Raw genomic sequence first — 20,870 nt, forward strand, 5'->3', positions numbered from 1 at the left:
TGGAAAAAAGGTAGCAAGAAAAATACACCACTAGTTAATTGCTTTAATTTAAAAACCTTGCTGCCAGAATGTGGTAGAGAGGATACAGAAATCCAGAAGAGGTGTGGAATATCTCAAGATGCTTTACTTACCTAAGGGATACTACAAACTCAGAACTACTTTCTACAAGGTAAACGAGGAGTGCATCTGCCATGCTCCACCCTTAGCCCTGCCTGCCTCCTCACACACTCCCATCCTCACTAGCAAGCTCCTCACCCCGAAGGTCCACTGCTGGGATCCTCCTGACCCGTGGCACTTCATGAGTCGTGGTGGGTCTGACGAGCGAGTTTCTGACATATCCAGGCAAAGGAGGTTATTTAAAACCAACTCGTGTTCTTCATTATAAATCCAAATCTAAGGAAGAAAATCAAAGATCAAAACTCCAAGGTCCGCTTTAGATTTTGGAATTCAGACTGCACCCCAGGTCACGTATCTGTGGAAGAAGAACGGGGTTATTCTAGGTGGCCTCAGAGCAGGGAAAGACCAACGAACCTGAGTCACACGCAGGCAGCATCAGCGCCGTTATCTGAAAATGGAAGGAACCGAACACAGGAAAATGAAGTGTGATCCCAGGAAGAAACCGAAATCAGTGGTGAACTTTTGTTCGCTGAATTTAACCTAACTGACTGAAGTAACTGAACACATGACTGTAGACATTTTCCAGTTCTAGGACTTCACAATCGCACAGTGCTCTCCATCCCCGGGGCCCATCCCTGGATGGCACAGCCCCAGAGGTGCCCCGCGGGCCTGTGGACAGAAGCACACAGGCGCTCGCTCACAGAGGTTCCTCTTCTGCTGGGCAGGGCTATGGGGGGGCCACTATGTTACATCATCCTGGGGAAAGTTCTACTCTAATCCGAGATCACGACAGCATTTGGGCTGAGATGATGATTTCATCAGAGGGCCCAGAAGCAGGGTTTTCTTTAGATGTGCAGATCTTTGAGGATAGTCTTCTCTATGGTCTCTCAGATTATCTTCAGGTCAAAGGCCTAAAATTGGCTGAACTGGACAAGTGCGAGGAATAACTTATTTTCCAAACTGCACCCTCACTAAATCTACAAGGAATACACTTTTGTCTCCAAATTATTTTACTCATTGGTATTTCTGCCCCCAGGCCCAAAATGTATGTGTGCTGTCTTCATTAACATGAAGAGTTCTATAAACAGAACTTTCTGCAACAATGCTGTTTTACAACCTATGTTGTCCAACATGGGACCCACATGTGGCTAGTATGACTGAGGAAAATAGTTAATTTCATTGTAATTAAATGTGAAGAGCTCCAGGTGGCTGGTGGTTACAGTATTAGTACAAATCTATGTGATCCCAACAAACAGGAGTATAATTCCATCTCCTCAAATTTCTTCCATTTTCTGGAACAAATCTCAACTATCTCATCCCACTGTGACGGAAACCACCAAAGCATCGCTAGAGTGTCCACGACCCTGATACCTCTCAGACCCAGACACAGCACAAAACCCCTTTTAGATCCTATTTTCCGGTGTGGACAACATCTTCCATCCTTTGCAGGCTCCCCTAGAAATAAAAGGTCTTCTATGAAATTTCAGAGGACACACGTGATCTATCCTTTTTAATCTTGAGTGACACCATCCCCAGCACTCAAGTAGAAATGAAAATCACCTCCTTGTGTATGTGCTGCCGAAGCGAGCACAAAATCGCCTCCTCATGACGTGTGTTCAGCACCACAGAGGCATGAGGTTCTTCAACTAGGGGATTAGACTGCCATTATCAGATACAAGTCAGTCTGAAGTTATAGTTCCAAACCCACGTAAGTTTTTTGCTTATTTTTAGGTCTACTTTAACACCACTGAAAAGATTCTGTGAATGAAATGAACTGATATTTTGTTGTGGTTTCTTCTGATGGGACTACTAAAACTCACAGAAATGTGATTTCAGAGGAAACTCTACAGAAGATATTAATTCATCTCTCGCAGAGTTAATGTGCTTGCCCAGAAGGACGGGGAAGTTCCTCTGCCTCTTCTAACCTTCACGGAGCTTTCAGGCTTTCCATGTACTTCTAACAAATAGTGAGCAAAGGGAGGAAAAATATACAAAGGAGACAAAAACAGTTGTATTGCATGATCTCTAAAGTCATTCCCAACTTAAACCAGATCATCTAAGGAAAGTCAGATTAAAATCTTCAGGGTCCCCTCCAGTCCCCTCCTCAGGGACCTCCAGCAAGTTCCCTTCCCTGAAGGACACTTTCCAAGGACTGGCTGAGTCCAGAGACTTGACTCACCTGACTTGGGTCACTGTAGTCACATGCTTTAAGTACCACCAGGCCTCCTTTCTGACTTGGGCGGCCCTGGGCCACCAGACACTTGTTGGTCTGGAGGTGATAGAGCTGTAAAAGGAGAGATTGCTCTTGTCAGAAGACACCTTAGAATGCTAGATAATGTGAAAATATTACTCCAAAGCTATGAATTTCAAAGGTCATAAAAATAGAGGCATTTTTTAATTCCTAAATTCTAGCTTCAGTACATAAGGGTATCACAACAGACTTCCAGGTTATAGGCAACTTTAACAAAATATGCAAGCAGTGTCAAGTAGAAATTCTACCTGAAGATATAGGTTTACTAATTCTACTATAAGGGAGAAAGGAAATTAAAGCATCTCTGCCCTAAAGAACCTTAAAATGAAATCGAGGAAATAATAAAAGGCACAAACCACACAGTACATAACCGAATGTAATGTACATGCTAAACTGAGATAAACACAGATCAAGAACTGCAGAGGTGAGACACAGAAAAGCAACAGAGCGTATCTAGTTTGGGTAAAGGATTACTGTGAGTGTTAAAGGAGCTTAGATGTACGAGGCAAGAATGGAAAGAATTTCCACTATATGGACAAACCTGATACGCATTTTTCCTTAAAAAGAGAACACCTTGACTTTGTTTTTAATTTCGTAAGAGGAAGGAGAAAGCTCTAGTGAGCAATCACGGAAGGAAAGATGGCATCATGAACGATACTAAGGAGCAACTTCTTAACACAAAAGAAAACTGGGCAACAATCAGAGTATCTACACTTTCAGAAAGCAAATTCTAAGAAGCGATTCAGGAAAAAGGTATGATTTTATGACTAGACTCCTAAAATTTAAACATGATACAGAACTGTGAAGAAACTCCTTCAGAAACAAAAGGGAGCATCTACAGAAACATGAGCGCTCGGCCCAGCGGCTGGAGCCGGAAGGCCATGCCGCCATCTTTCACCTGCTGTCTGGAGCCGGTTCCAGAGCTTCGGTCCAACAGCAGAGAGCGGCCCCATTTCTCCTTTTGTTTTCCTTTTGGGACTGGTCTCTGCCAAACGAGTTTTATACTCACTCACAGTGCCTTTAATGGTCTGCTCACATTTATATCCATCCTTTTGGAAGCTAGCACAATCTTATAGAAGTCATGCGCTCTTTACCGCTGCAGGTGAAGGATGTTAACATTAACAGTGAAGATATTAACATTTCTAAGGTCCTGAGTGGAGGAAGGTCCCACCAAAAGAATACAATGGAAGCAAGCCAAAGTCTATCACTAAAAGGATACTTGAAGTCTAAACTGTCATTTACTATACCATACAACTTTTAATCAAACACTCTGATGATATTACTTCCTTACCCTTCCACGCTGAAGGACTTTGGGGCGTTTTGGCCCTCTATTGATAAAAATGGGTTGCTGGGGTTTGGCGTTGGGCCCAGATATCTGCATCTCTGGGTAAATATTATCCAGATACCATTTAAATGATTTACAACCCAACTTCTTCCTCAATTCAACACGCTCACTGATATTTCCATAGCTTTTGGTCCTCAGATCAGGTCTTAAGGAAAAATACTGCTCCTGAATTTTAAAAAGAAAAGTGAAAAATAAGAGAATAGCTTTTTTGTTTAAAATGGGTATTACCAATTATACCTGACATTTAAAGAACTGAAAAAAAAATGGATTATCAGCAAAAATATTTTTCATGACCGTGTTTTCTTGATTTTGCCAAAAAATGTCAACATAAAATTTTCACACAGTTAGGTCCATCACTGACAGTAAGACATCTTAAATTCTAAGATACATCCCAATTTCAGAAACGGCAAACATGTAAAACATGATCTCAGACTCGAGGCAGGTGACGCTGAGGCTGGCGGTTCTCGGACTCCCGTCAGGACTCTGGAATCTTAAAAGATGAAGACTCCAAGGAGCTTCTGTTTGTGTGAGTTGCATCTACTGGTATGTACCATATGAAAAGCTAAAACATTTGTTAGTTCATTAAAAATAACTCATTACCCATCAACATAAACGCACTCTGAACAACAAAAAATGTAATGAGAACAGTGACACTGCTTCACAGTTTTACAGCTTTACACGTGCAGAGTCTGGCTAAAAAGAAGTCAGCTGAATTCTCATTTCTGCATTCAACCTGTTACTGTCATGTTGTTTGGTTAAATATATTTTTAAAAATATGAGTGTATGAAAATACATAGTTTAAAATGGAATTTTTTTTGGAAGGAATATTTTAATAGCAGTTTCAGAGAATTACGGCTATTCTTGACATATTTCTTTAATATTTTATTATTTATTTGACAGAGAGAGCATGAGCAGGGGGAGCGGCAGGCAGAGGGAGATGTAGACTCCACGCTGAGCAGGGAGCCCAATGCGGGGCTGGATCCCAGGACCCTGGAATCAAGACCTGATCTCGTTTAACCAACTGAGCCACCCAAGTGCCCCTCTTTTTTTGGTATTTTACCAAAACTCTAACTTTTCATATTCCACATTGTAACTAATCTTTAAATCATATCATTGAGGTTTTTGTACCGTTGCATTAAAATTTACTGCTCTATCCTGCTCTTTGAATGGATTTTTTTACCCATCCAAGATTTGTATACCATCATGCATTAGTCATTTGGAAAACACTGCTCCCTGGGTTGTGAAGTTCCAAATACTGGCAAATGTCATTATATAATATAAAATGTTTTATTCATAAATATTCCTAATCTCATCAAATAAGCATTTAAGTACTGGAAGCCATCAAGCTCACAGGGATGGATACAAGTTTTCCACTTACAACAAATGCTATCACAGTTGAAGTGAGAGGCTAAGTTATTAGTTCGTTTTTGAGAATGTCTGCCAAATATCCAAATATAAATAACCATGGTTTGTGAGCCATTCTTTTACATAAAAAGTGTTCCATGGAGAAAAGTGACTAGTTCAGCTCACAACTCAAACAACTGCACACATCTTCCCCTGAAACGAGCACTGTATTTCGGTCTACAGCCAAAGGTGCTTTCTGGGCCGCCTGGGGGGCTCAGTCGTGAAGCGTCTGCCTTCGGCTCAGGTCAGGATCCCAGGGTCCTGGGATCGAGCCCCGCATCGGGCTCCCTGCTCTGCGGGAGGCCTGCCTCTCCCTCTCCCTCTGCTGCTCCCCCCGCTTGTGCGCTCTCTCTGACAAATACATAAATGAAAATCTTTGAAAAAAAAAAAGGTGCCTTCTGCGCACTCCGCGTGCTCACGGCACCTGGAGCACATCGAGACTCAACACAATTACTCCTGCCACTCAGGTGCCTTTGCAGCATCAGTGCAAAGTCAACATGGTGAAAATGGCAAATACTGTATTATCCGGCTATGAAAACAGCTTTGCCCTGGCAAACCTCCTGAAATGGTGGCCAGGATTTACATGGGCCTGTGAACCACTTTCTGAGAGCTGCTGGGAGACAGTGTGACTCAAAGCTGAGGAACACGGAGAACGAACTCGGAGTCTAGAAGGGGGAGAAGGGAGGAGACCTGCAGTGTGCCAGGAGCATGACCAAAACCAAGTAGTGATGTTCTCCCCACAGTACATGGCACATACCTCCACGCCCAGTATTGCACAATGTGAAGTTACTGCCTTCCCTCGGCCATCTCTGACTCTCCCAAAACCCAACACAGAGCCTGGTATATAGTAGATGTTCAAACGCTTGTTTAAAAAAATTAACTGTGCACAAATGTTCACAGCAGCATTTCTCATAACTCATGAATGGATAGTGTGTATTCACGCAATGGAATATTATTTGGCAATAAAAAAGAATGAAGTAACGCTACATGGTACAATATGGATGAACCTGAAAACATCATGCTTACTAAGATGGTCACAAAAGACCATGTGTTGCAGGATTCCGTTCGTAGGAAATGTTCAGAATAGGCAAATCTAGAGAGTCAGGAGGCATACAGGTAGTTGTCTAGGGCTGCAGGAGATTAGGGAGTGATGGTTGAAAGGATATGGAGTTTCTTTTTGGGGTGATAAAATGACTTGTGAATTATACCTCAATAAAGATGTTACAAAGGAAATATCACAGCAGAAGAGAAAGTGGGAAGGAACACTACATGTGCAGATTAAACAGGGGAAGTGGTGAGACTGCGACACAGCGAAGCCCAAGGAGCAAAGAAAAGGAGCCACGTTCTGTGGGAGTCAGAGGAACAAAGACACTGAAAAGAGAATTTCTTCTGATGTTAAGCTGTATTTCCTTTTATAGAGTGGTCACTTGGAAAATTAAAAGGGTCACAACAAAAAAATGAGAGGAAAAAGAAATGTAGAAAGGGATGGCCGTCCCACAGAAACATGCCAGAGTGAAAAGACAGGTAAGCAGAGCCGTCTGCAAAGAAGCAACAGCCTAGTGGCCCCTTCCAACACAGTAACTGAATCTCACCTTATATTCATCCAACCAAACATGTGCCAGCCTCAGGGAGTTGTGGGTCATGGTGTCCTGGCCTTCAGGAGAACCATACGGTCGCCTTTTTCGGAAAATGTGTCCGACTCTAGAGCAAGGGATGATGAAGAGTTTACCTCCACACATCCAAATCTGGTCAGGAGCAAAATATGTATTAATAGTTGCCTCGCATTGCAATGAAATCAATGTATGTGTTTTCTTGAAATTAATCTTTATTAAATAGGTGCTTATGAGACTTTGCAAGATGTTTTATGTAACTATCAAATACAAGAAAGTCAAAGGGTACATTAAAAAAAATATGTCTTTATGATTAAAAAGAAACTAAATTCTAAAAAAGTGTAATATTCTTTTACTACTCTGTGTCTAAAATCGCACTTACCATGTACTTTGCTGTTTTAACAGATCAAGGAACTTGATCCTCAGGACTTAAGGACAAAGAATGCTTACTGGCTGGTACTCTAATCTCAGTTTCCTGGTACTTTCTTATAACATGTATATATACAGGAATAATGAAATATACTGAATAATTCTATTACGATTCAAAAGATCTTAGTTCTCGTCTAAATTCTGCTTGGCCATCTGGATTACTTTATATGGTTATTTTAGTTTTTGTGGGACACCATTACCTTATGTCCAAAATAGGACTGAACTAACGATATCTATTATTTCTTTCAACTTTAAAATTCTAAAGACTATGTAGGAAAAACTACCTTTTAAAAACACTGTGGTCATTACACTGCGAAAATACAAAATGACAAATGCACAACATACTGTGATATTGTGGGGGTTCTGCTGCGCAGCCCAGGAGCTGGGAAGTGGAGGTGAGGACATCTGCTAGTACGCAGAGGTCCGCCTTCTTTCCCGGGCCCTCACTCTGCCCTTGGCAAAGACTGTCCTCCAACCCCCAGTTCCCGGAGTTCCAGACCCCACCTATACCACCATCTTCCCAACGTTTGCAGCTGGAGAAGAGACCCAATTACGAAAGATTGATTCCTTCCTCGGGCTGGACGGACTTGTATATGTAAAGGATTCTGCTAGCTACTTCTGAAAGTGGGATAGGGAACTATTAATAATTTTCCTGGGAGAAGAGGTGTGAACCAGGATGGTCTTGAGCAATCAAGGAAATCCAATCACCCTAAATATATGTGTCTAGGGTTAACAAATAAGATTAATAAACTGACAAAGAACAAAATTAGATTAAATGCACGTTTAGGGGCGCCTGGGTGGCTCAGTCGTTAGGGTCTGCCTTTGGCTCGGGTCATGATCCCAGGGTCCTGGGATCGAGCCCCGCGTCGGGCTCCCTGCTCCACCGGAAGCCCGCTTCTCCCTCTCCCACTCCCCCTGCTTGTGTTCCCTCTCTCGCTGTGTCTCTTTCTGTCAAATAAATAAAATCTTTAAAAAAAAATAAATGCACGTTTAGACAGCTGAAATTATACCCAACCATTCACTACATCCTTTTCAAATTCTTATAAAATAAAGCTGCTTAAATACTTTCCACCCTTTGAATGGATATTATCCACATCACGGATTATGATGAAGTAGTATTCATTAAGGACAATTTGTTAACAAAGATAATCAAAGAGAATTGACAGAAAATATGAGATTGTAGATGAAAATTATATTCTACTACACAGAGTTAAAGATGAAAAAATTACCCGAAATGATATTTCTAAATTTTCTCCTCCCCATATATCCATGCCACTGTCGTACTGTCCAAGTTCATTGAAATAGTGTCTGTTCATGGCAAACAATCCTCCAGCCATTGTAGGTGACCTAGAAAAGGAAATAATTACTGTACCAATTCTACACAGCCAATTATCTATCATCTTTGTTTTAAAAAAAATTCAGCACACCTTTGTAACATCACTAATGAAAACCAGATTAACCATTATGAAACATTTTATCTAACATCAGGGAATGAGCTGGGCCACGTAACTGAATTTCCTAGATCGCCAATGATATACTAGATATCTGGCAAATGAAGGCTACTTTTCTAAGCATCAAAAGTACTTTTTAAATTATAACACTGTTCTTAGAAAGAGGTATGAATTAATTCCTTCTGACAGTCTCACAGAACAGTGGGATAAAAACTGGACTCCAGAGCCTACCAAGGGGAGACCAGACAAACTTTGACTTAGACCAGTGGCTCTCAAACAGGATGATTCTGTCCCCAAGCAAACATTTCATTAATGTCCGGAAACATTTTTAGTTGTCACAATGGGGGCGGAGGGAGTTCTACGGCAACTGATGGGCTGCAGCCGAGCACGCTACTGCATATTCTAAAATGCACAACAGAGCGCCCACAACAGAGAAGGATCTGGCCCAAAACGTCAATACTGCTAAGACTGCGACTGTTAATGAGAGAATGTGAAGGAGCCTGGCCCTCAAGGAGACACAAGCTCAGCTTCCAGCTGTCTCACTTCCTGAAACTGAGTTAAGGTGATGGTGGATTTCAGCGTCCCAAGCTCCCTGCTAGAAGTGAAGCAAAACTTCTCTGCAGGCAGAAAACACCATCTCAGGTATGAATGTATTTCCATAATTTTTCATGACAGTGTCCGCCACCAAGCAAAAGTAAATAAGCAACTAAACAAATAAATAACCAGGCAATCAGGAAGATAAAGCACATGAAAGAAAAACAAGAGAAACAATCTACAAGACAAACAGATGTGCAGGGGTTTCAAATAATGTAGTTATCAGGCAGAGACTTTAAAATAACTGCTCAATATATGCAAGGATAAAAGACAAGATGCAAAATTTGGCAGATAGCTAGATATAATCAAAAAAGAAACCAAATTTATGCATATCTGAAAAACCCTTCTGACAAAGAGAAGAAATTCAAGCAGCCAATGAGAGGCTGCCTTCAAAAATAAGAGTGTTGCTGGCTTCTCACCAAACAGTGGAAGCCAGTGGTTCTTGAATGATTACCTTCAAAGCCCCAAGAATCTACCCACCAACGTAGAAATGGGTATGAAGTAAAATTATACTTCAAAGTAATCGTGAAAGGAAGACATTTTTACAAAAAGCCAGAGAGAAGTAATCACCAGAAGGTCCAGCCAAAGGAAATACATTTAAAATGTCTTCTTTAGTCAGAATGAAAATAATCCCATATGGAAGTTTGCAGATGCAGAGAGAATAAAGAGTAAAATAAAAGGGGAAGTATGTGGGTAAACCTAGATGAATAATGGCCACATAAAAAATGTCTTGTAGGGTTAAAACACACACACACACTTCAACAATATAAACTGAGGGGAGATAAACTGGAGAATGAACATTCTCAGAACCCTGCATTGTTTGAAGTACCAAATTATGTTGCAAGAATGTACGCCGTATTCTCTATGGTAATCACTACAAGAGTAGTATTAAGAACATATAACATCTAATAATGGGGTGGCAGTTGGGAACAGAATAATAAAAAATCCAAACTCAAGATCAAAAGAAAGCAAGAGAGGAAGGGGAAGAAAAGACCACAGTGCCACTGTAATCATAAGCACAAAATACAAGTAATATTCAATGTAATCAACTGGAGTAAAAGGAAGTTTTTCACACTGGTTTAGCAACAAATCATAATACAAAAGCAACTACATGCTCCTTGCAAGGGACACATCGAAACAGAAGACCACAGAGACTGACAACAAAAGGAAAGTTACACGATGCAAATATTACAACAAAGCTAAAATAGCCATATTAATGTCACTATAATGCAAAAGTTTTACTATTCTGAAAGTCTAGAATAAATGGTTTCATTCACAAGATCTAATAATTTAATAACTCCAAATTTTCAGACGTCTATGGAGACAGAAGACAGCCTCAAAACATATGAAGAAAACAGATAAAGAACTACAAGGAGAAACAAATACACAATTGCAGTGAGAAACTTTAATATACCATATTTAATAACTGATACAAGTGTAACTACACTTATCACGGTGCACACTGTGTAATGCACAGAACCACTGAACTGCTATGTCGTGCACCTGAAACTAATATAACACTACATGTCAACTATGCTTCCATAGTTTTTTAAAGAATTAACAAAAGTACAGAATATCTGAATAATATAATAAACTTGACTGAATTGATATAGAATCCCATTTTTTAACAACCACAGAAAATACAAATTTTCCAGGCACAAAAAGAACATTTACAAAAATTACTCATGTGCTTGGCCACAAAGCAAATCTCACCAATTTTCGAAGAATTAAAACCATACAGAATATTTTTTGATCACAGTGAAAAGCTAGGAATACACAATTATAAAATCCTCATATACCTGGGGAATAATAAATGTACTGCTAAATAACCTATGGGTCAGAAAAACCGTCACAATGAAACTATTTTAAAATAAATGACAAAAGGGCGCCTGGGTGGCTCAGTTGGTTAAGCGACTGCCTCCGGCTCAGGTCATGATCCTGGAGTCCTGGGATCGAGTCCACATCAGGCTCTCTGCTCAGCAAGGAGTCTGCTTCTCCCTCGGACCCTCCCCCCTCTCATGCTCCTCTCTCTCTCTCTTTCTCTCTCAAATAAATAAAATCTTTTAAAATTTAAAAAAAAAATCACAAAAAATAGTAATTTGTGGGATACAGCTAAAGCCATGGTTAGAAGAAAGTTTATCACCTTCAATAACTGTATTAGGAAAGGAAAAATGATGAACAATTTAAAAATCTAAACATCCACCTTAAGAAGTTAGCAACCCTGAAATCCCAAAAGTGAGAGAACTCACAGAAGAACTGGGAGAAAAGTGGGGGAAAGCGGCAGGAGGAGGAAGGGGCACTAATGTGCTCGCCATGCGAGGAGGAGGGTCAGATGGTGCTGTCCCAGTCCTCGAGTGCCGCTTTCTCCCGCTACCAACAGAAACGTGCACACTACATCACCAGGCCAGAGAGGAGAAGACAGTGACACAGAGGAACAAAATCTTCACTTTGCCCACAGAAAGGACCTAAAGTCAGTTTGACATTGAAAAGAGGAATAGGTTATTCATCTAGAGTGAAAAAAGCAATAAATGGAAGACCCAAAATAAAAAGTGATAAGAATTAGCCTCTGGGGAGAAGGACTGAGAACAGGGAGCGAGGAGGGAGCCAGCCACTCCTCATCCAAAGTTCTTCTATACTATTTTGTTACTGAATACATGTTTGTGATTAAAAGTATTAAAAATTAAACGATGACAACCAACGCCCACAAAGACGGTGAAACAGGCAAGAACTGGCAGGAGCACGAACGCAGAGAGCGAGCAGCAGCCGGGGCACCGTCTTCCTGCGCGGTGCGTCTTTACCTTGTCACAGAGAGCACCACGGACAGCTGGGAGGACAAAATGGAGTCACCGCTGCCTGCCTCCAATCACAGGACGAGCGGCTGTAGAGACCAGAAACACAGACGGACAGTCCCCAGATGCAGCCCTGCTTTCCCGAGTGTCAGGTTCTGACACAACTTAGCAGGAGCTGCAGCAGATTCTCACACAAAGCACGAGAGAGCAGAAGACGGCCCCGCTCGGCCAGCAGACCACATCAGGCCCCAGGAACTGGCCGAGGTCTCCCTCCAAGTCTGGGTCAGATGAAAGGAAGCTGGCAAGTCCCCACAGGCCAACTGCAGAGCCACCTGAAGTGCTGGGAAAACATCATCTCCTAAAGGTAAAAAGAGGCATGCCCCACAACCAGGCAGTTTTCTTCTTAAACTAGGAGGTGGGAATAACGGTGCTGGTCACAGCACCATCTGTGACATTAAAGAAAGACAAGTGAAAACGGCCCAACCTGCCCTCCAACAGTAAACTGGGTAAGTTTGGACAGAACATATCATAGAACATGATCCTCTTTCACTGCTGTATAAAGTAGAGCCATACACTGTAATACAGATGAATTTTTTAAAGCAATGTTGAGTAAAAGCAGCAAGACAAAATGAGTCCAATGGCTTCATTTTATACCAAGTCCAAGAACAGACAAAACTGAACTATATTGTTTAGAGATGCACGCAGAGATGGTAAAACTCCAGGAAGGCGAGGAAATGATCACCAGGTCAGGGTAATGACAGCTCTAGGGCCAGGGGCTGTGACTAGGAACAGGGGTACAGAGGGCATCTGGGTGCTGTGTCCTGACCTGGGTGGTAACTGCACAGATGTTATTATAACCATTTATTAAATTGTGTGCATAATACATACATACCTATGTGTACTTTTTATATATGCTATTTTGTCACAAGTGAAAAAAAAAACAAAACTGTAGGTCCAAGAATGTTAAAAAGTAGAAACAGACAAACCTCTCTGAAATCCACGAGAAATTTAAAACAAAAAATAATAAATAATATATAAGCAGATTTGTAACATTGAGAATATGAATGAGAACTGAAAATAATTTCTACACTGTGACTTTTAACTGTACTAGCAGGAATCCATCCTAAAAATCCTAATTATAGAGAAGGCTTATATAGCAAATGTTCTTCACAACACCACTCATACTAGCAAAGAACTGAAGGTAAGCAGATGACAAAGGCAATAAACCATGATAGTCAGCATAAAAAACACCGTTATCCTATGCAACCATTATCCCAAGATACTGCTCTTATTTGTCTGCCCTTCTAAGTGATACATCCTTGAGGACACGAATAATTCCGAATTCACAAATCTTTCCTTAGGAGTTGGCACAGCATATAAAATTCAGTGAGCACTCAAGAATTTCTAGCGGACAAATTAAGCCAACACTTCCGCTCCCTGCGAAGAACGGATTCTCTTTTGAAGAAGTACTGACAGGAACTTTTCAAATCTAGAGGAGAAACCTCACTTTATTGGTGCAGTAGCTCCTGCTGGTCCTCCGAGCTCAGAAAGGGGAACAAGATCCCACTTGAAGTGCAGACCCCAGTTGAAACCTCCCCGCACGACAGGGGACGAGCTGTAGGCGAGCGTGTCCGCGCTGATGATATCGATGACAGGGCACACCACGGTCCGCTGGTCCTGCTCGATGGCAGCCAGCAAGGGCTGCAGCCACATCACGTTTACTTCACAGTGGCTGTCCAGGAACACCAGGACTTCTCCTGAGGAGGCAAACAGAGGACCAGCCCTCCATTGAGGTATGGCCGCCAGTTCGGTCAGACGACGCGTTCACATGGTATGAAATATAATCGCCACCCCTCCAGCCCAACAATTATTCCACTACTCTACGGCCAATCAGGAAGAGAGGAGGACTTTTAGCCAGGAATTCTGCCTCAACTGTACTGCTATGACTGAGAAACATGTACACGTAAATTCCGATTCTCCTCAGTGAAAAGATTCAAAGTCTCACAGGAACAATTCTGTTCGTTGGACAGAAAGGTATGGGGTGCGGTGCAGGGACAGTGGCCACTTGTGTGTAGTTATTATTACACTTACCGCAATCAAAATATTTCTAAATTTGGGGGCACCTGGGTAGCGCAGTCGGTTAAGCGTCCAACTCTTGGTTTCGCCTCAGGTCATGATCTTGGGGTTGGGAATCGAGCCTCGAGTTGGGCTCTGCGCTCAGCAGCAGGGAGTCTGCTTGAGATTCTCTCTCTCCCTCTCCCTCTGCCCCTCCCCCTTCTCTAAAAAAAAAATTCTAAATTTAGGATACATTTCCCTGCCTTAGTGAACAGAGGCTAGAGAACATTAACTGTTTCCACTGGTGACTCAGAAACATGACCACATTATCGACCATCGCCACAACACAGCAGTTCTCTCAGGAGTGCGAGAACCATGTACCCCTTCCGCCATGCCAGGGACATGGGCTCCCCTGTCCTCTGAAGTCACCACTCAATGGCCACATGCTCATTTCTTCTTCCATTTGCCGCCTTTCCTTCCTTTCCCCAACCTGGTTGGCTGTAACGGCTCTCGTGAGCCAATGGGATAGCTTTTCTTCTAGCTAGTAAAATAAAAATCATAACGATTTTATCCAACATTTTTAACTCCTTTTGATAAACGTGAGCAGAAGTGCGGGTTTCTTTGATAATTCCAAATTTCTTTGATAACTTTATGGTGATTCTTAGCAACTGAGAAACTTAGAATCTCATCACCAGGTGGCATTATTCTTCTTCTAAAGGTTTATCCATGAAATGCATCAATATAGATTTTTATGAATTCCTTAAAAGCACCTATTTTAATAAGATGCATCCTACTTCAACTAATGATAGCAGAAATACCTCAGGCAAGAAAGCTCACCAGATGTCCTTTAATACAGAAAGGCAAAATGCTCAGCCTATACACTATTCAAGGTGAAGTGAAGTCAATTCAATCAAGGTTCCTTTGAGGAGAAAAGGTATTCATAGCTTTTCTTAATTCTAAAAATGTTACTTTTTTTGATTTAACTAAAGGAAGTAAGATTATACCTGGTTACGCTGAACCTGAGACTGACTTCCCCAAAACTGGCTTGCTTCTTTTTTCATTTTTTAAAATTTATTTAAATTCGACTAGCCAACATATAGTACATCGTTAGTTTCAGATGGAGTGTTCAGTGATTCATCAGGTGCGTGTAACACACCCGTGCTCATCCCATCACATGCCCTCCTTAATGCCCATCACCCAGGTACCCCATCCCCCCACCCCCTCCCCTTCTGCAACCCTCAGTTGCTTCTGACAAACCCTAAACTACATTTGAACAAGGACCAAAAGACCATAAAGAAAAAAACTATTGTTATCTGAAAAATACAAACTTTCAGTAATAATGTAACAGGACATTTTGAATGGCATAATCTTGCCATTCCCCACAATTTTCTCTTTATCTCAACTCAGCCAAGTCATTAGGTACTTATTTGACTAGACTTCTAAAGAAAAAATCATAGGCCTTGAATTCATTCTACATATGACTGTAGACTGGATGCCTGTGAATTACTTCAGTTTGTTGTGGCTTTAAGAGAAAGGAGGGAAGAAAGACTAAAACACGAAGTCCCGCCTACACTCAGCAAGTAGGCCAGCGGGTGTGCAGGAGGGTGGCAGACAAAGCAGTGCAGCCACTGTAAACCCTCGTGACCGGTTATCTTGATGCACGGGGCAGACAGGGAAGGTGGGAGATGTCACTACAAGGCCCCAACTCAAGTTCTGGAATTCTCAAATTACCTTCATGGGGGGTTTTTTTGCCACAACCATACACTACCTGCACTATTATACACCTAATATTTTAAAACTGATTCATTTAACTTAAATAAAATTTTAAAAGGAAAATTTTATCAAGATCATAAATGAGGGCGCCTGGATGGCTCAGTTGGTTAAGCGTCTGCCTTCGGCTCAGGTCATGATCCTGGAGTCCCGGGATCGAGTCCCGCATCGGGCTCCCTGCTCGGCAGGGAGCCTGCTTCTCCCTCTGATCCTCCCCCCTCTCATGTGCTCTCTCTCTGTCTCATTCTCTCTCTCAAATAAATAAATAAAATCTTAAAAAAAAAAAAAGATCATAAATGAAAATCAGGATCACTAACCTTACAAAGGCAACCGCAAAAAGAAATAACAATGGATTCAAGGTCAGGTAACGGAGGACTGACCAGATATATTTTCTGCAAAAGACTAAATTTGATACCAGTTGTTTTTTTTTTTAAAGATTTTATTTATTTATTTGAGAGAGAGCAAGAAAGAGAAAGCACAAGGAGGGGTGAGGGGCAGAGGGAGAGGGAGAGGGAGAAGCAGGCTCCCTGCTTATGCCCAGGAGCTAAAGGCAGACGTTTAACCAACTGAGCCACCCAGGCGCCCCCCTGTTCTTTCTTTTTCTAAGGGGAGATGAGTATACACTGGAAATGTTTTAAAGATGTAATTTGTAATGGAGACTTTATCTTCGATGGAATCAGAAGGATTGAGAATTTTTTTTTAAAGATTTTTATTTATTTGAGAGAGAGACTGAGAGAGAGAGAGCATGAGAGGGGGGGAGGGTCGGGAGGGTCAGAGGGAGAAGCAGACTCCCTGCCGAGCAGGGAGCCCGATGCGGGACTCGATCCCGGGACTCCAGGATCACGACCTGAGCCGAAGGCAGTCGCTTAACCAACTGAGCCACCCAGGCGCCCCGAGAGAGAATTTTAAAGAAAGTACCTTTATAGTTTTATAAATCAATTTTTATTTTTATTTTATTTTTTAAAGATTTTATTTTTTAAGTAATCTCCACACCAGCATGGGGCTTGAACTTATAACCCCAGAGATCAAGAGTCGCACACTCTACTGACTGAGCCAGCCAGGTACCCCTGTAACTCAATTTTCAACATTATGTCCATTTATCCAACAAAAACCATGATGCATTATCACCAGAGGTATGTATTTGTACTTGAGAATTATTGGCATAACTCAAATCAAACAGTCTAAGTACACATATTTTAAATTTTGTATTTAAAAAAAATTACAGGGGTACCTGGGCGGCTCCGTCTGTTGAAGGGCCATCTGACTCTTGATTTCAGCTCAGGTCATGATCTCAGGGTCATGGGACTGAAACCTCTGTCAGGTTCTGCACTCAGTATGGAGTCTGCTGCAGATTCTCCCTCTCCCTTCTCCCTCTGCCCCTTTCCCCTGCATGCTTGCTCACTCTCTCAAATAAATAAATCTTTTTTTTTTTTTAAAGATTTTATTTATTTTTTTGACAGAGAGACACAGCGAGAGCAGGAACACAAGCAGGGGGAGTGGGAGAGGGAGAAGCAGGCTCCCTGCTGAGCAGGGAGCCCGATGCGGGGCTCGATCCCAGGACCCCGGGATCATGACCTGAGCCGAAGGCAGACGCTTAACGACTGAGCCACCCAGGCGCCCTCAAATAAATAAATCTTTAAAAAAAAATTAAAAGTAAAAAAAATTACAAAGTTCAGTTACATATTGTTTTACTCTTCTCCTTATATAAGTAAGCAAGATACAGACCTACATGAGGAACAATAATTCGCAATAAGGGCCACTATGAAAACAGACCAGCTTGGACTCTAGAGCTCACCTCCTTGGAGTCTGTTTTGGGACAACCGGGGTAGAGTTATAAAGAAACCCTTTCCAAAGTGAACAAGCCTCCTATCACTTTTCACAGATCTCAGCACAATCAGGAAAGACCAAGGACAAAGCCCTTGTTGCCAACACCCACTGAGAAGAGCAGCAGAAGTTATACCTGTAGCGTGAGCTGCTCCAATCATCCTTCCTCGAATCAATCCCTCACGCTTTGGGTTTCTTATTACTTTAATTTTTCCAGGGAGATATTTTTGGACATATTCCTCTAGTTCTCCTTTCAGATCATCTGAAAATAGAGTCCCATAATAAAACCACAAGAGACATATACAAAGATTTTTTTTTTATAGCTACTCTAAGATTGTATCTGGTGCTTAAATTATCAAATATAGAATCTTCTGCTGCTTTATTTAAAAAAAATATAATAACTTATCTTGTAAGGAAGAAAAAGTAAAGAAATGAAGGGTTAAGAGTTGAAACACTAGCCAAGAAGAATACTTACCTTGAGTGACTGAATGTTCAGCTGACTGCATTCAATCAGATTTAAAACCAAAAAAATGAGGTGTGTCTTTTGTTTCAAAGTAATTTACTGTTACTCCATTTCAGAATAGTTGTAACAACTTCTATTGCCCCTACCAAGAATTATATAATAACAGCAGTAAATAGGTCCTTTTATTAATTTAGTACCTTCCAAGGGCACTAAATATTTTTTAAAAATTCTAGCTCATTTACCTTTAAATTTCATAACTTCGGAGAGCATATAAGTAATTCTTTCCATTGTTAGTAGATAAACCATTCTAAGTTATCATGAGTTTTCACTTTGAAAAATAGCTATAAACTGAAAAACAAAATACAGATTAAAAAAAATTCACCACTGTAAATTCTATAATTTAGTACTTAGCCAGTCTTCTATTTGATGCAGACTCACAATCTTGGCTTTTTAATTATTCATTTTTGAAATTAAGTTTTGTTTTCTATTAACCTTTCTAAATTTCTCTTGTGCTGTTTCAATATTTGCAAGGTGTAAGCATTTTGTTCCCATTGGGCTCAGTGTACATTTCTTTGCTTTATATATTCAACTGGTAGACCAATTCTGTTGTTGATAAGAGTTGCTAATAAGCTCTTGAGTAATGAAAAATCTGTAACTGGCATACAATTTATCATGCATACAATTTATTAATGTACTTCTGCAGCTTGCTGTAATGAAAAGAGCAGAAGGCTTAGACCTATGTGGACCAGGGGTCTAATTTCAGCTCTACCACTTAACAGCTATGGGACCTCAAGCAAATTACTTAGTATTTCCTCCTCTATGAAATGAGGATACAACCTATCTCTTAAGGTAGCTTAGAGCCAAATGAGTAGCATAAAGAGTCTTCTGTGTGTACATGAAACCATTCTTAAGAGGTCTATGTTGAACTGAAGAAAGGTATATAAAATACAAATTTCCAGTTACAAAATAAGTCGCAGAGATGAAAAAATACAGCAGAGGGAATATAGTCAATGTTGTAGTAACACTGTAATGGTGACAGATGATGACTACACTTATTGTGGTGGGCACTAAGTAATGTACAGAACTGTTGAATCAATATGTTGTACAACTAAAACAAATCTAAAACGGTGTGTCGATTATATTTCAATACATTTTTTAAAAGTGTATAAATAGGGGCGCCTGGGTGGCTCAGTTGGTTGGGCGACTGCCTTCGGCTCAGGTCATGATCCTGGAGTCCCGGGATCGAGTCCCGCATCGGGCTTCCTGCTCAGCGGGGAGTCTGCTTCTCCCTCTGACCCTCCTCCCTCTCATGCTCTCTGTCTCTCATTCTCTCTCTCTCAAATAAATAAATAAAATCTTAAAAAAAAAAAAAAAAGTGTATAAATACCGAATCATAAAACACTGGCATTCAGAGATCATCTAAGAGCTATCTCAATGCAATCCACTTTTATCTGGGGATAGTTCATATAACAGACTCATTAGATAAATATAAGCCCAAGGCATTACACCAAGAGAAAAAAGCCAATGTTGAAAGGTCACATATTGTATGATTCCATTTATGCAACCATTCTTAAAATGACAAAATCAGAGAAAGAAATAAAATCACAGAGATTAAGGCTGTCAGGGATTAGGGATGGAGTGGGTCAGGGAGGTGGCTGTGAGTATTAGAAGGTAGCGCGAGGGGGATTTTCGCGGTCATGGAGTCGTCTTTATCGTGACCACAATGGTGGTTGCAGGAACGTACACACAGGATAAAATGACACAGAACTGTACACACACACTGTACCGATATCAACTCCTGGTTTTGATGTTGCCCTGTAACCACATTAACTATACCAATGGGGGAAACTAGGTGAAGGGGAAACAGGACCTCTTTGTAACCCACTGTTACTAATCTACAGTTATTTTGAAATAAACATTTTTTAAGAATGTACGCCAAGGGAAAAATTTCAAGGGCCAAACTTAAAATAGCACAGTCTGTAAAAAGATCACAAAGCTCATGCTGTTTCCTCAAAATTATCCTCTAATCAACAAACAGATACTTACTTGTTGCTAACTCTACTGCAACTGTGTGGACCAGGGTCCCACCCCCGTCTGAACTGTCAGCTGATGCTGCTGATGCTAATCCTACCGTGATCAACAGCCCAGATCCCACAGTATCAGCTACAACATCCCTTACCGAAGTCACTGTCATCGTCCACAAGGATGATTTCATGAAGGAGCTGGGCTGGTGTGCGGTCTAGGACGCTGTGCACAGTACGGAGCAAGGCAGACAAGGCTTCGTTGTAGAAACAGATAACAACACTAGCGACTGGCAGGTCCACAGGGTAAGACTTGTCTTTACATCTGTAAAGACACATATGAGAAAATGTGACATCTTAAAAGGCTCAAATGTTTTACGTCATTATTCACTAAATATTAACTGCCTCCTGCTCAGCCTCTTTCCTACATTATAACAAAAGTTTCTTAAAAAGCACTTAAGAATACATTGTGGTGTCACACTCAACAGTTTTACAGTTTGTTAATAACTTCTCTCTCCAATACCTGCTACTCTGCTTATTTTTAGATTAACATTTAAAAAATGATTTTTTTTTCTTTTTTTGGTACAGAGGTTATATAAAAATGTGTTATTTGTATGAAATCACTACGTTTTTAATGCAGTATTCATAAGTTAATGTAATGTTCGCTTCTCCACAACGAACATTCAAAAGGAAACAGAAATATAAAACTTTGTAGTTGAAAATTTTATTTCTTACCCAGTAATAGAA

The 20,870-nt window shown here is 40.9% G+C and overlaps 1 protein-coding gene across 6 annotated transcripts in view; it reads right to left on the minus strand.

The window, feature by feature from the left end:
• GALNT11 (polypeptide N-acetylgalactosaminyltransferase 11) overlaps positions 1–20,870 on the minus strand; it is an 81,778-nt gene that overhangs the window by 26,662 nt on the left and 34,246 nt on the right. For 3 of the 6 annotated variants that reach the window (XM_064575709.1, XM_064575706.1, XM_064575705.1), the window contains 8 exons: positions 20,282–20,448; positions 17,776–17,901; positions 13,498–13,747; positions 8,386–8,503; positions 6,710–6,862; positions 3,660–3,878; positions 2,297–2,401; positions 256–393 (listed from right to left, as the gene is read on the minus strand). In XM_064575709.1, coding sequence (XP_064431779.1) covers positions 256–393; positions 2,297–2,401; positions 3,660–3,878; positions 6,710–6,862; positions 8,386–8,503; positions 13,498–13,747; positions 17,776–17,901; positions 20,282–20,448 — 1,276 coding nt within the window. Of the gene's footprint in view, positions 1–6; positions 394–2,296; positions 2,402–3,659; positions 3,879–6,709; positions 6,863–8,385; positions 8,504–13,497; positions 13,774–17,775; positions 17,902–20,281; positions 20,449–20,870 lie in introns of those variants that run through there. The other 3 variants (XM_064575707.1, XM_064575708.1, XM_064575710.1) reach the window with 3 other exon arrangements.

The sequence above is a fragment of the Mirounga angustirostris genome, unplaced genomic scaffold, assembly GCF_029215605.1.
Source record: "Mirounga angustirostris isolate CCGP_5_RB_7025 unplaced genomic scaffold, mMirAng1.0.hap1 SCAF_12, whole genome shotgun sequence".
Taxonomy (NCBI): Eukaryota; Metazoa; Chordata; class Mammalia; order Carnivora; family Phocidae; genus Mirounga; species Mirounga angustirostris.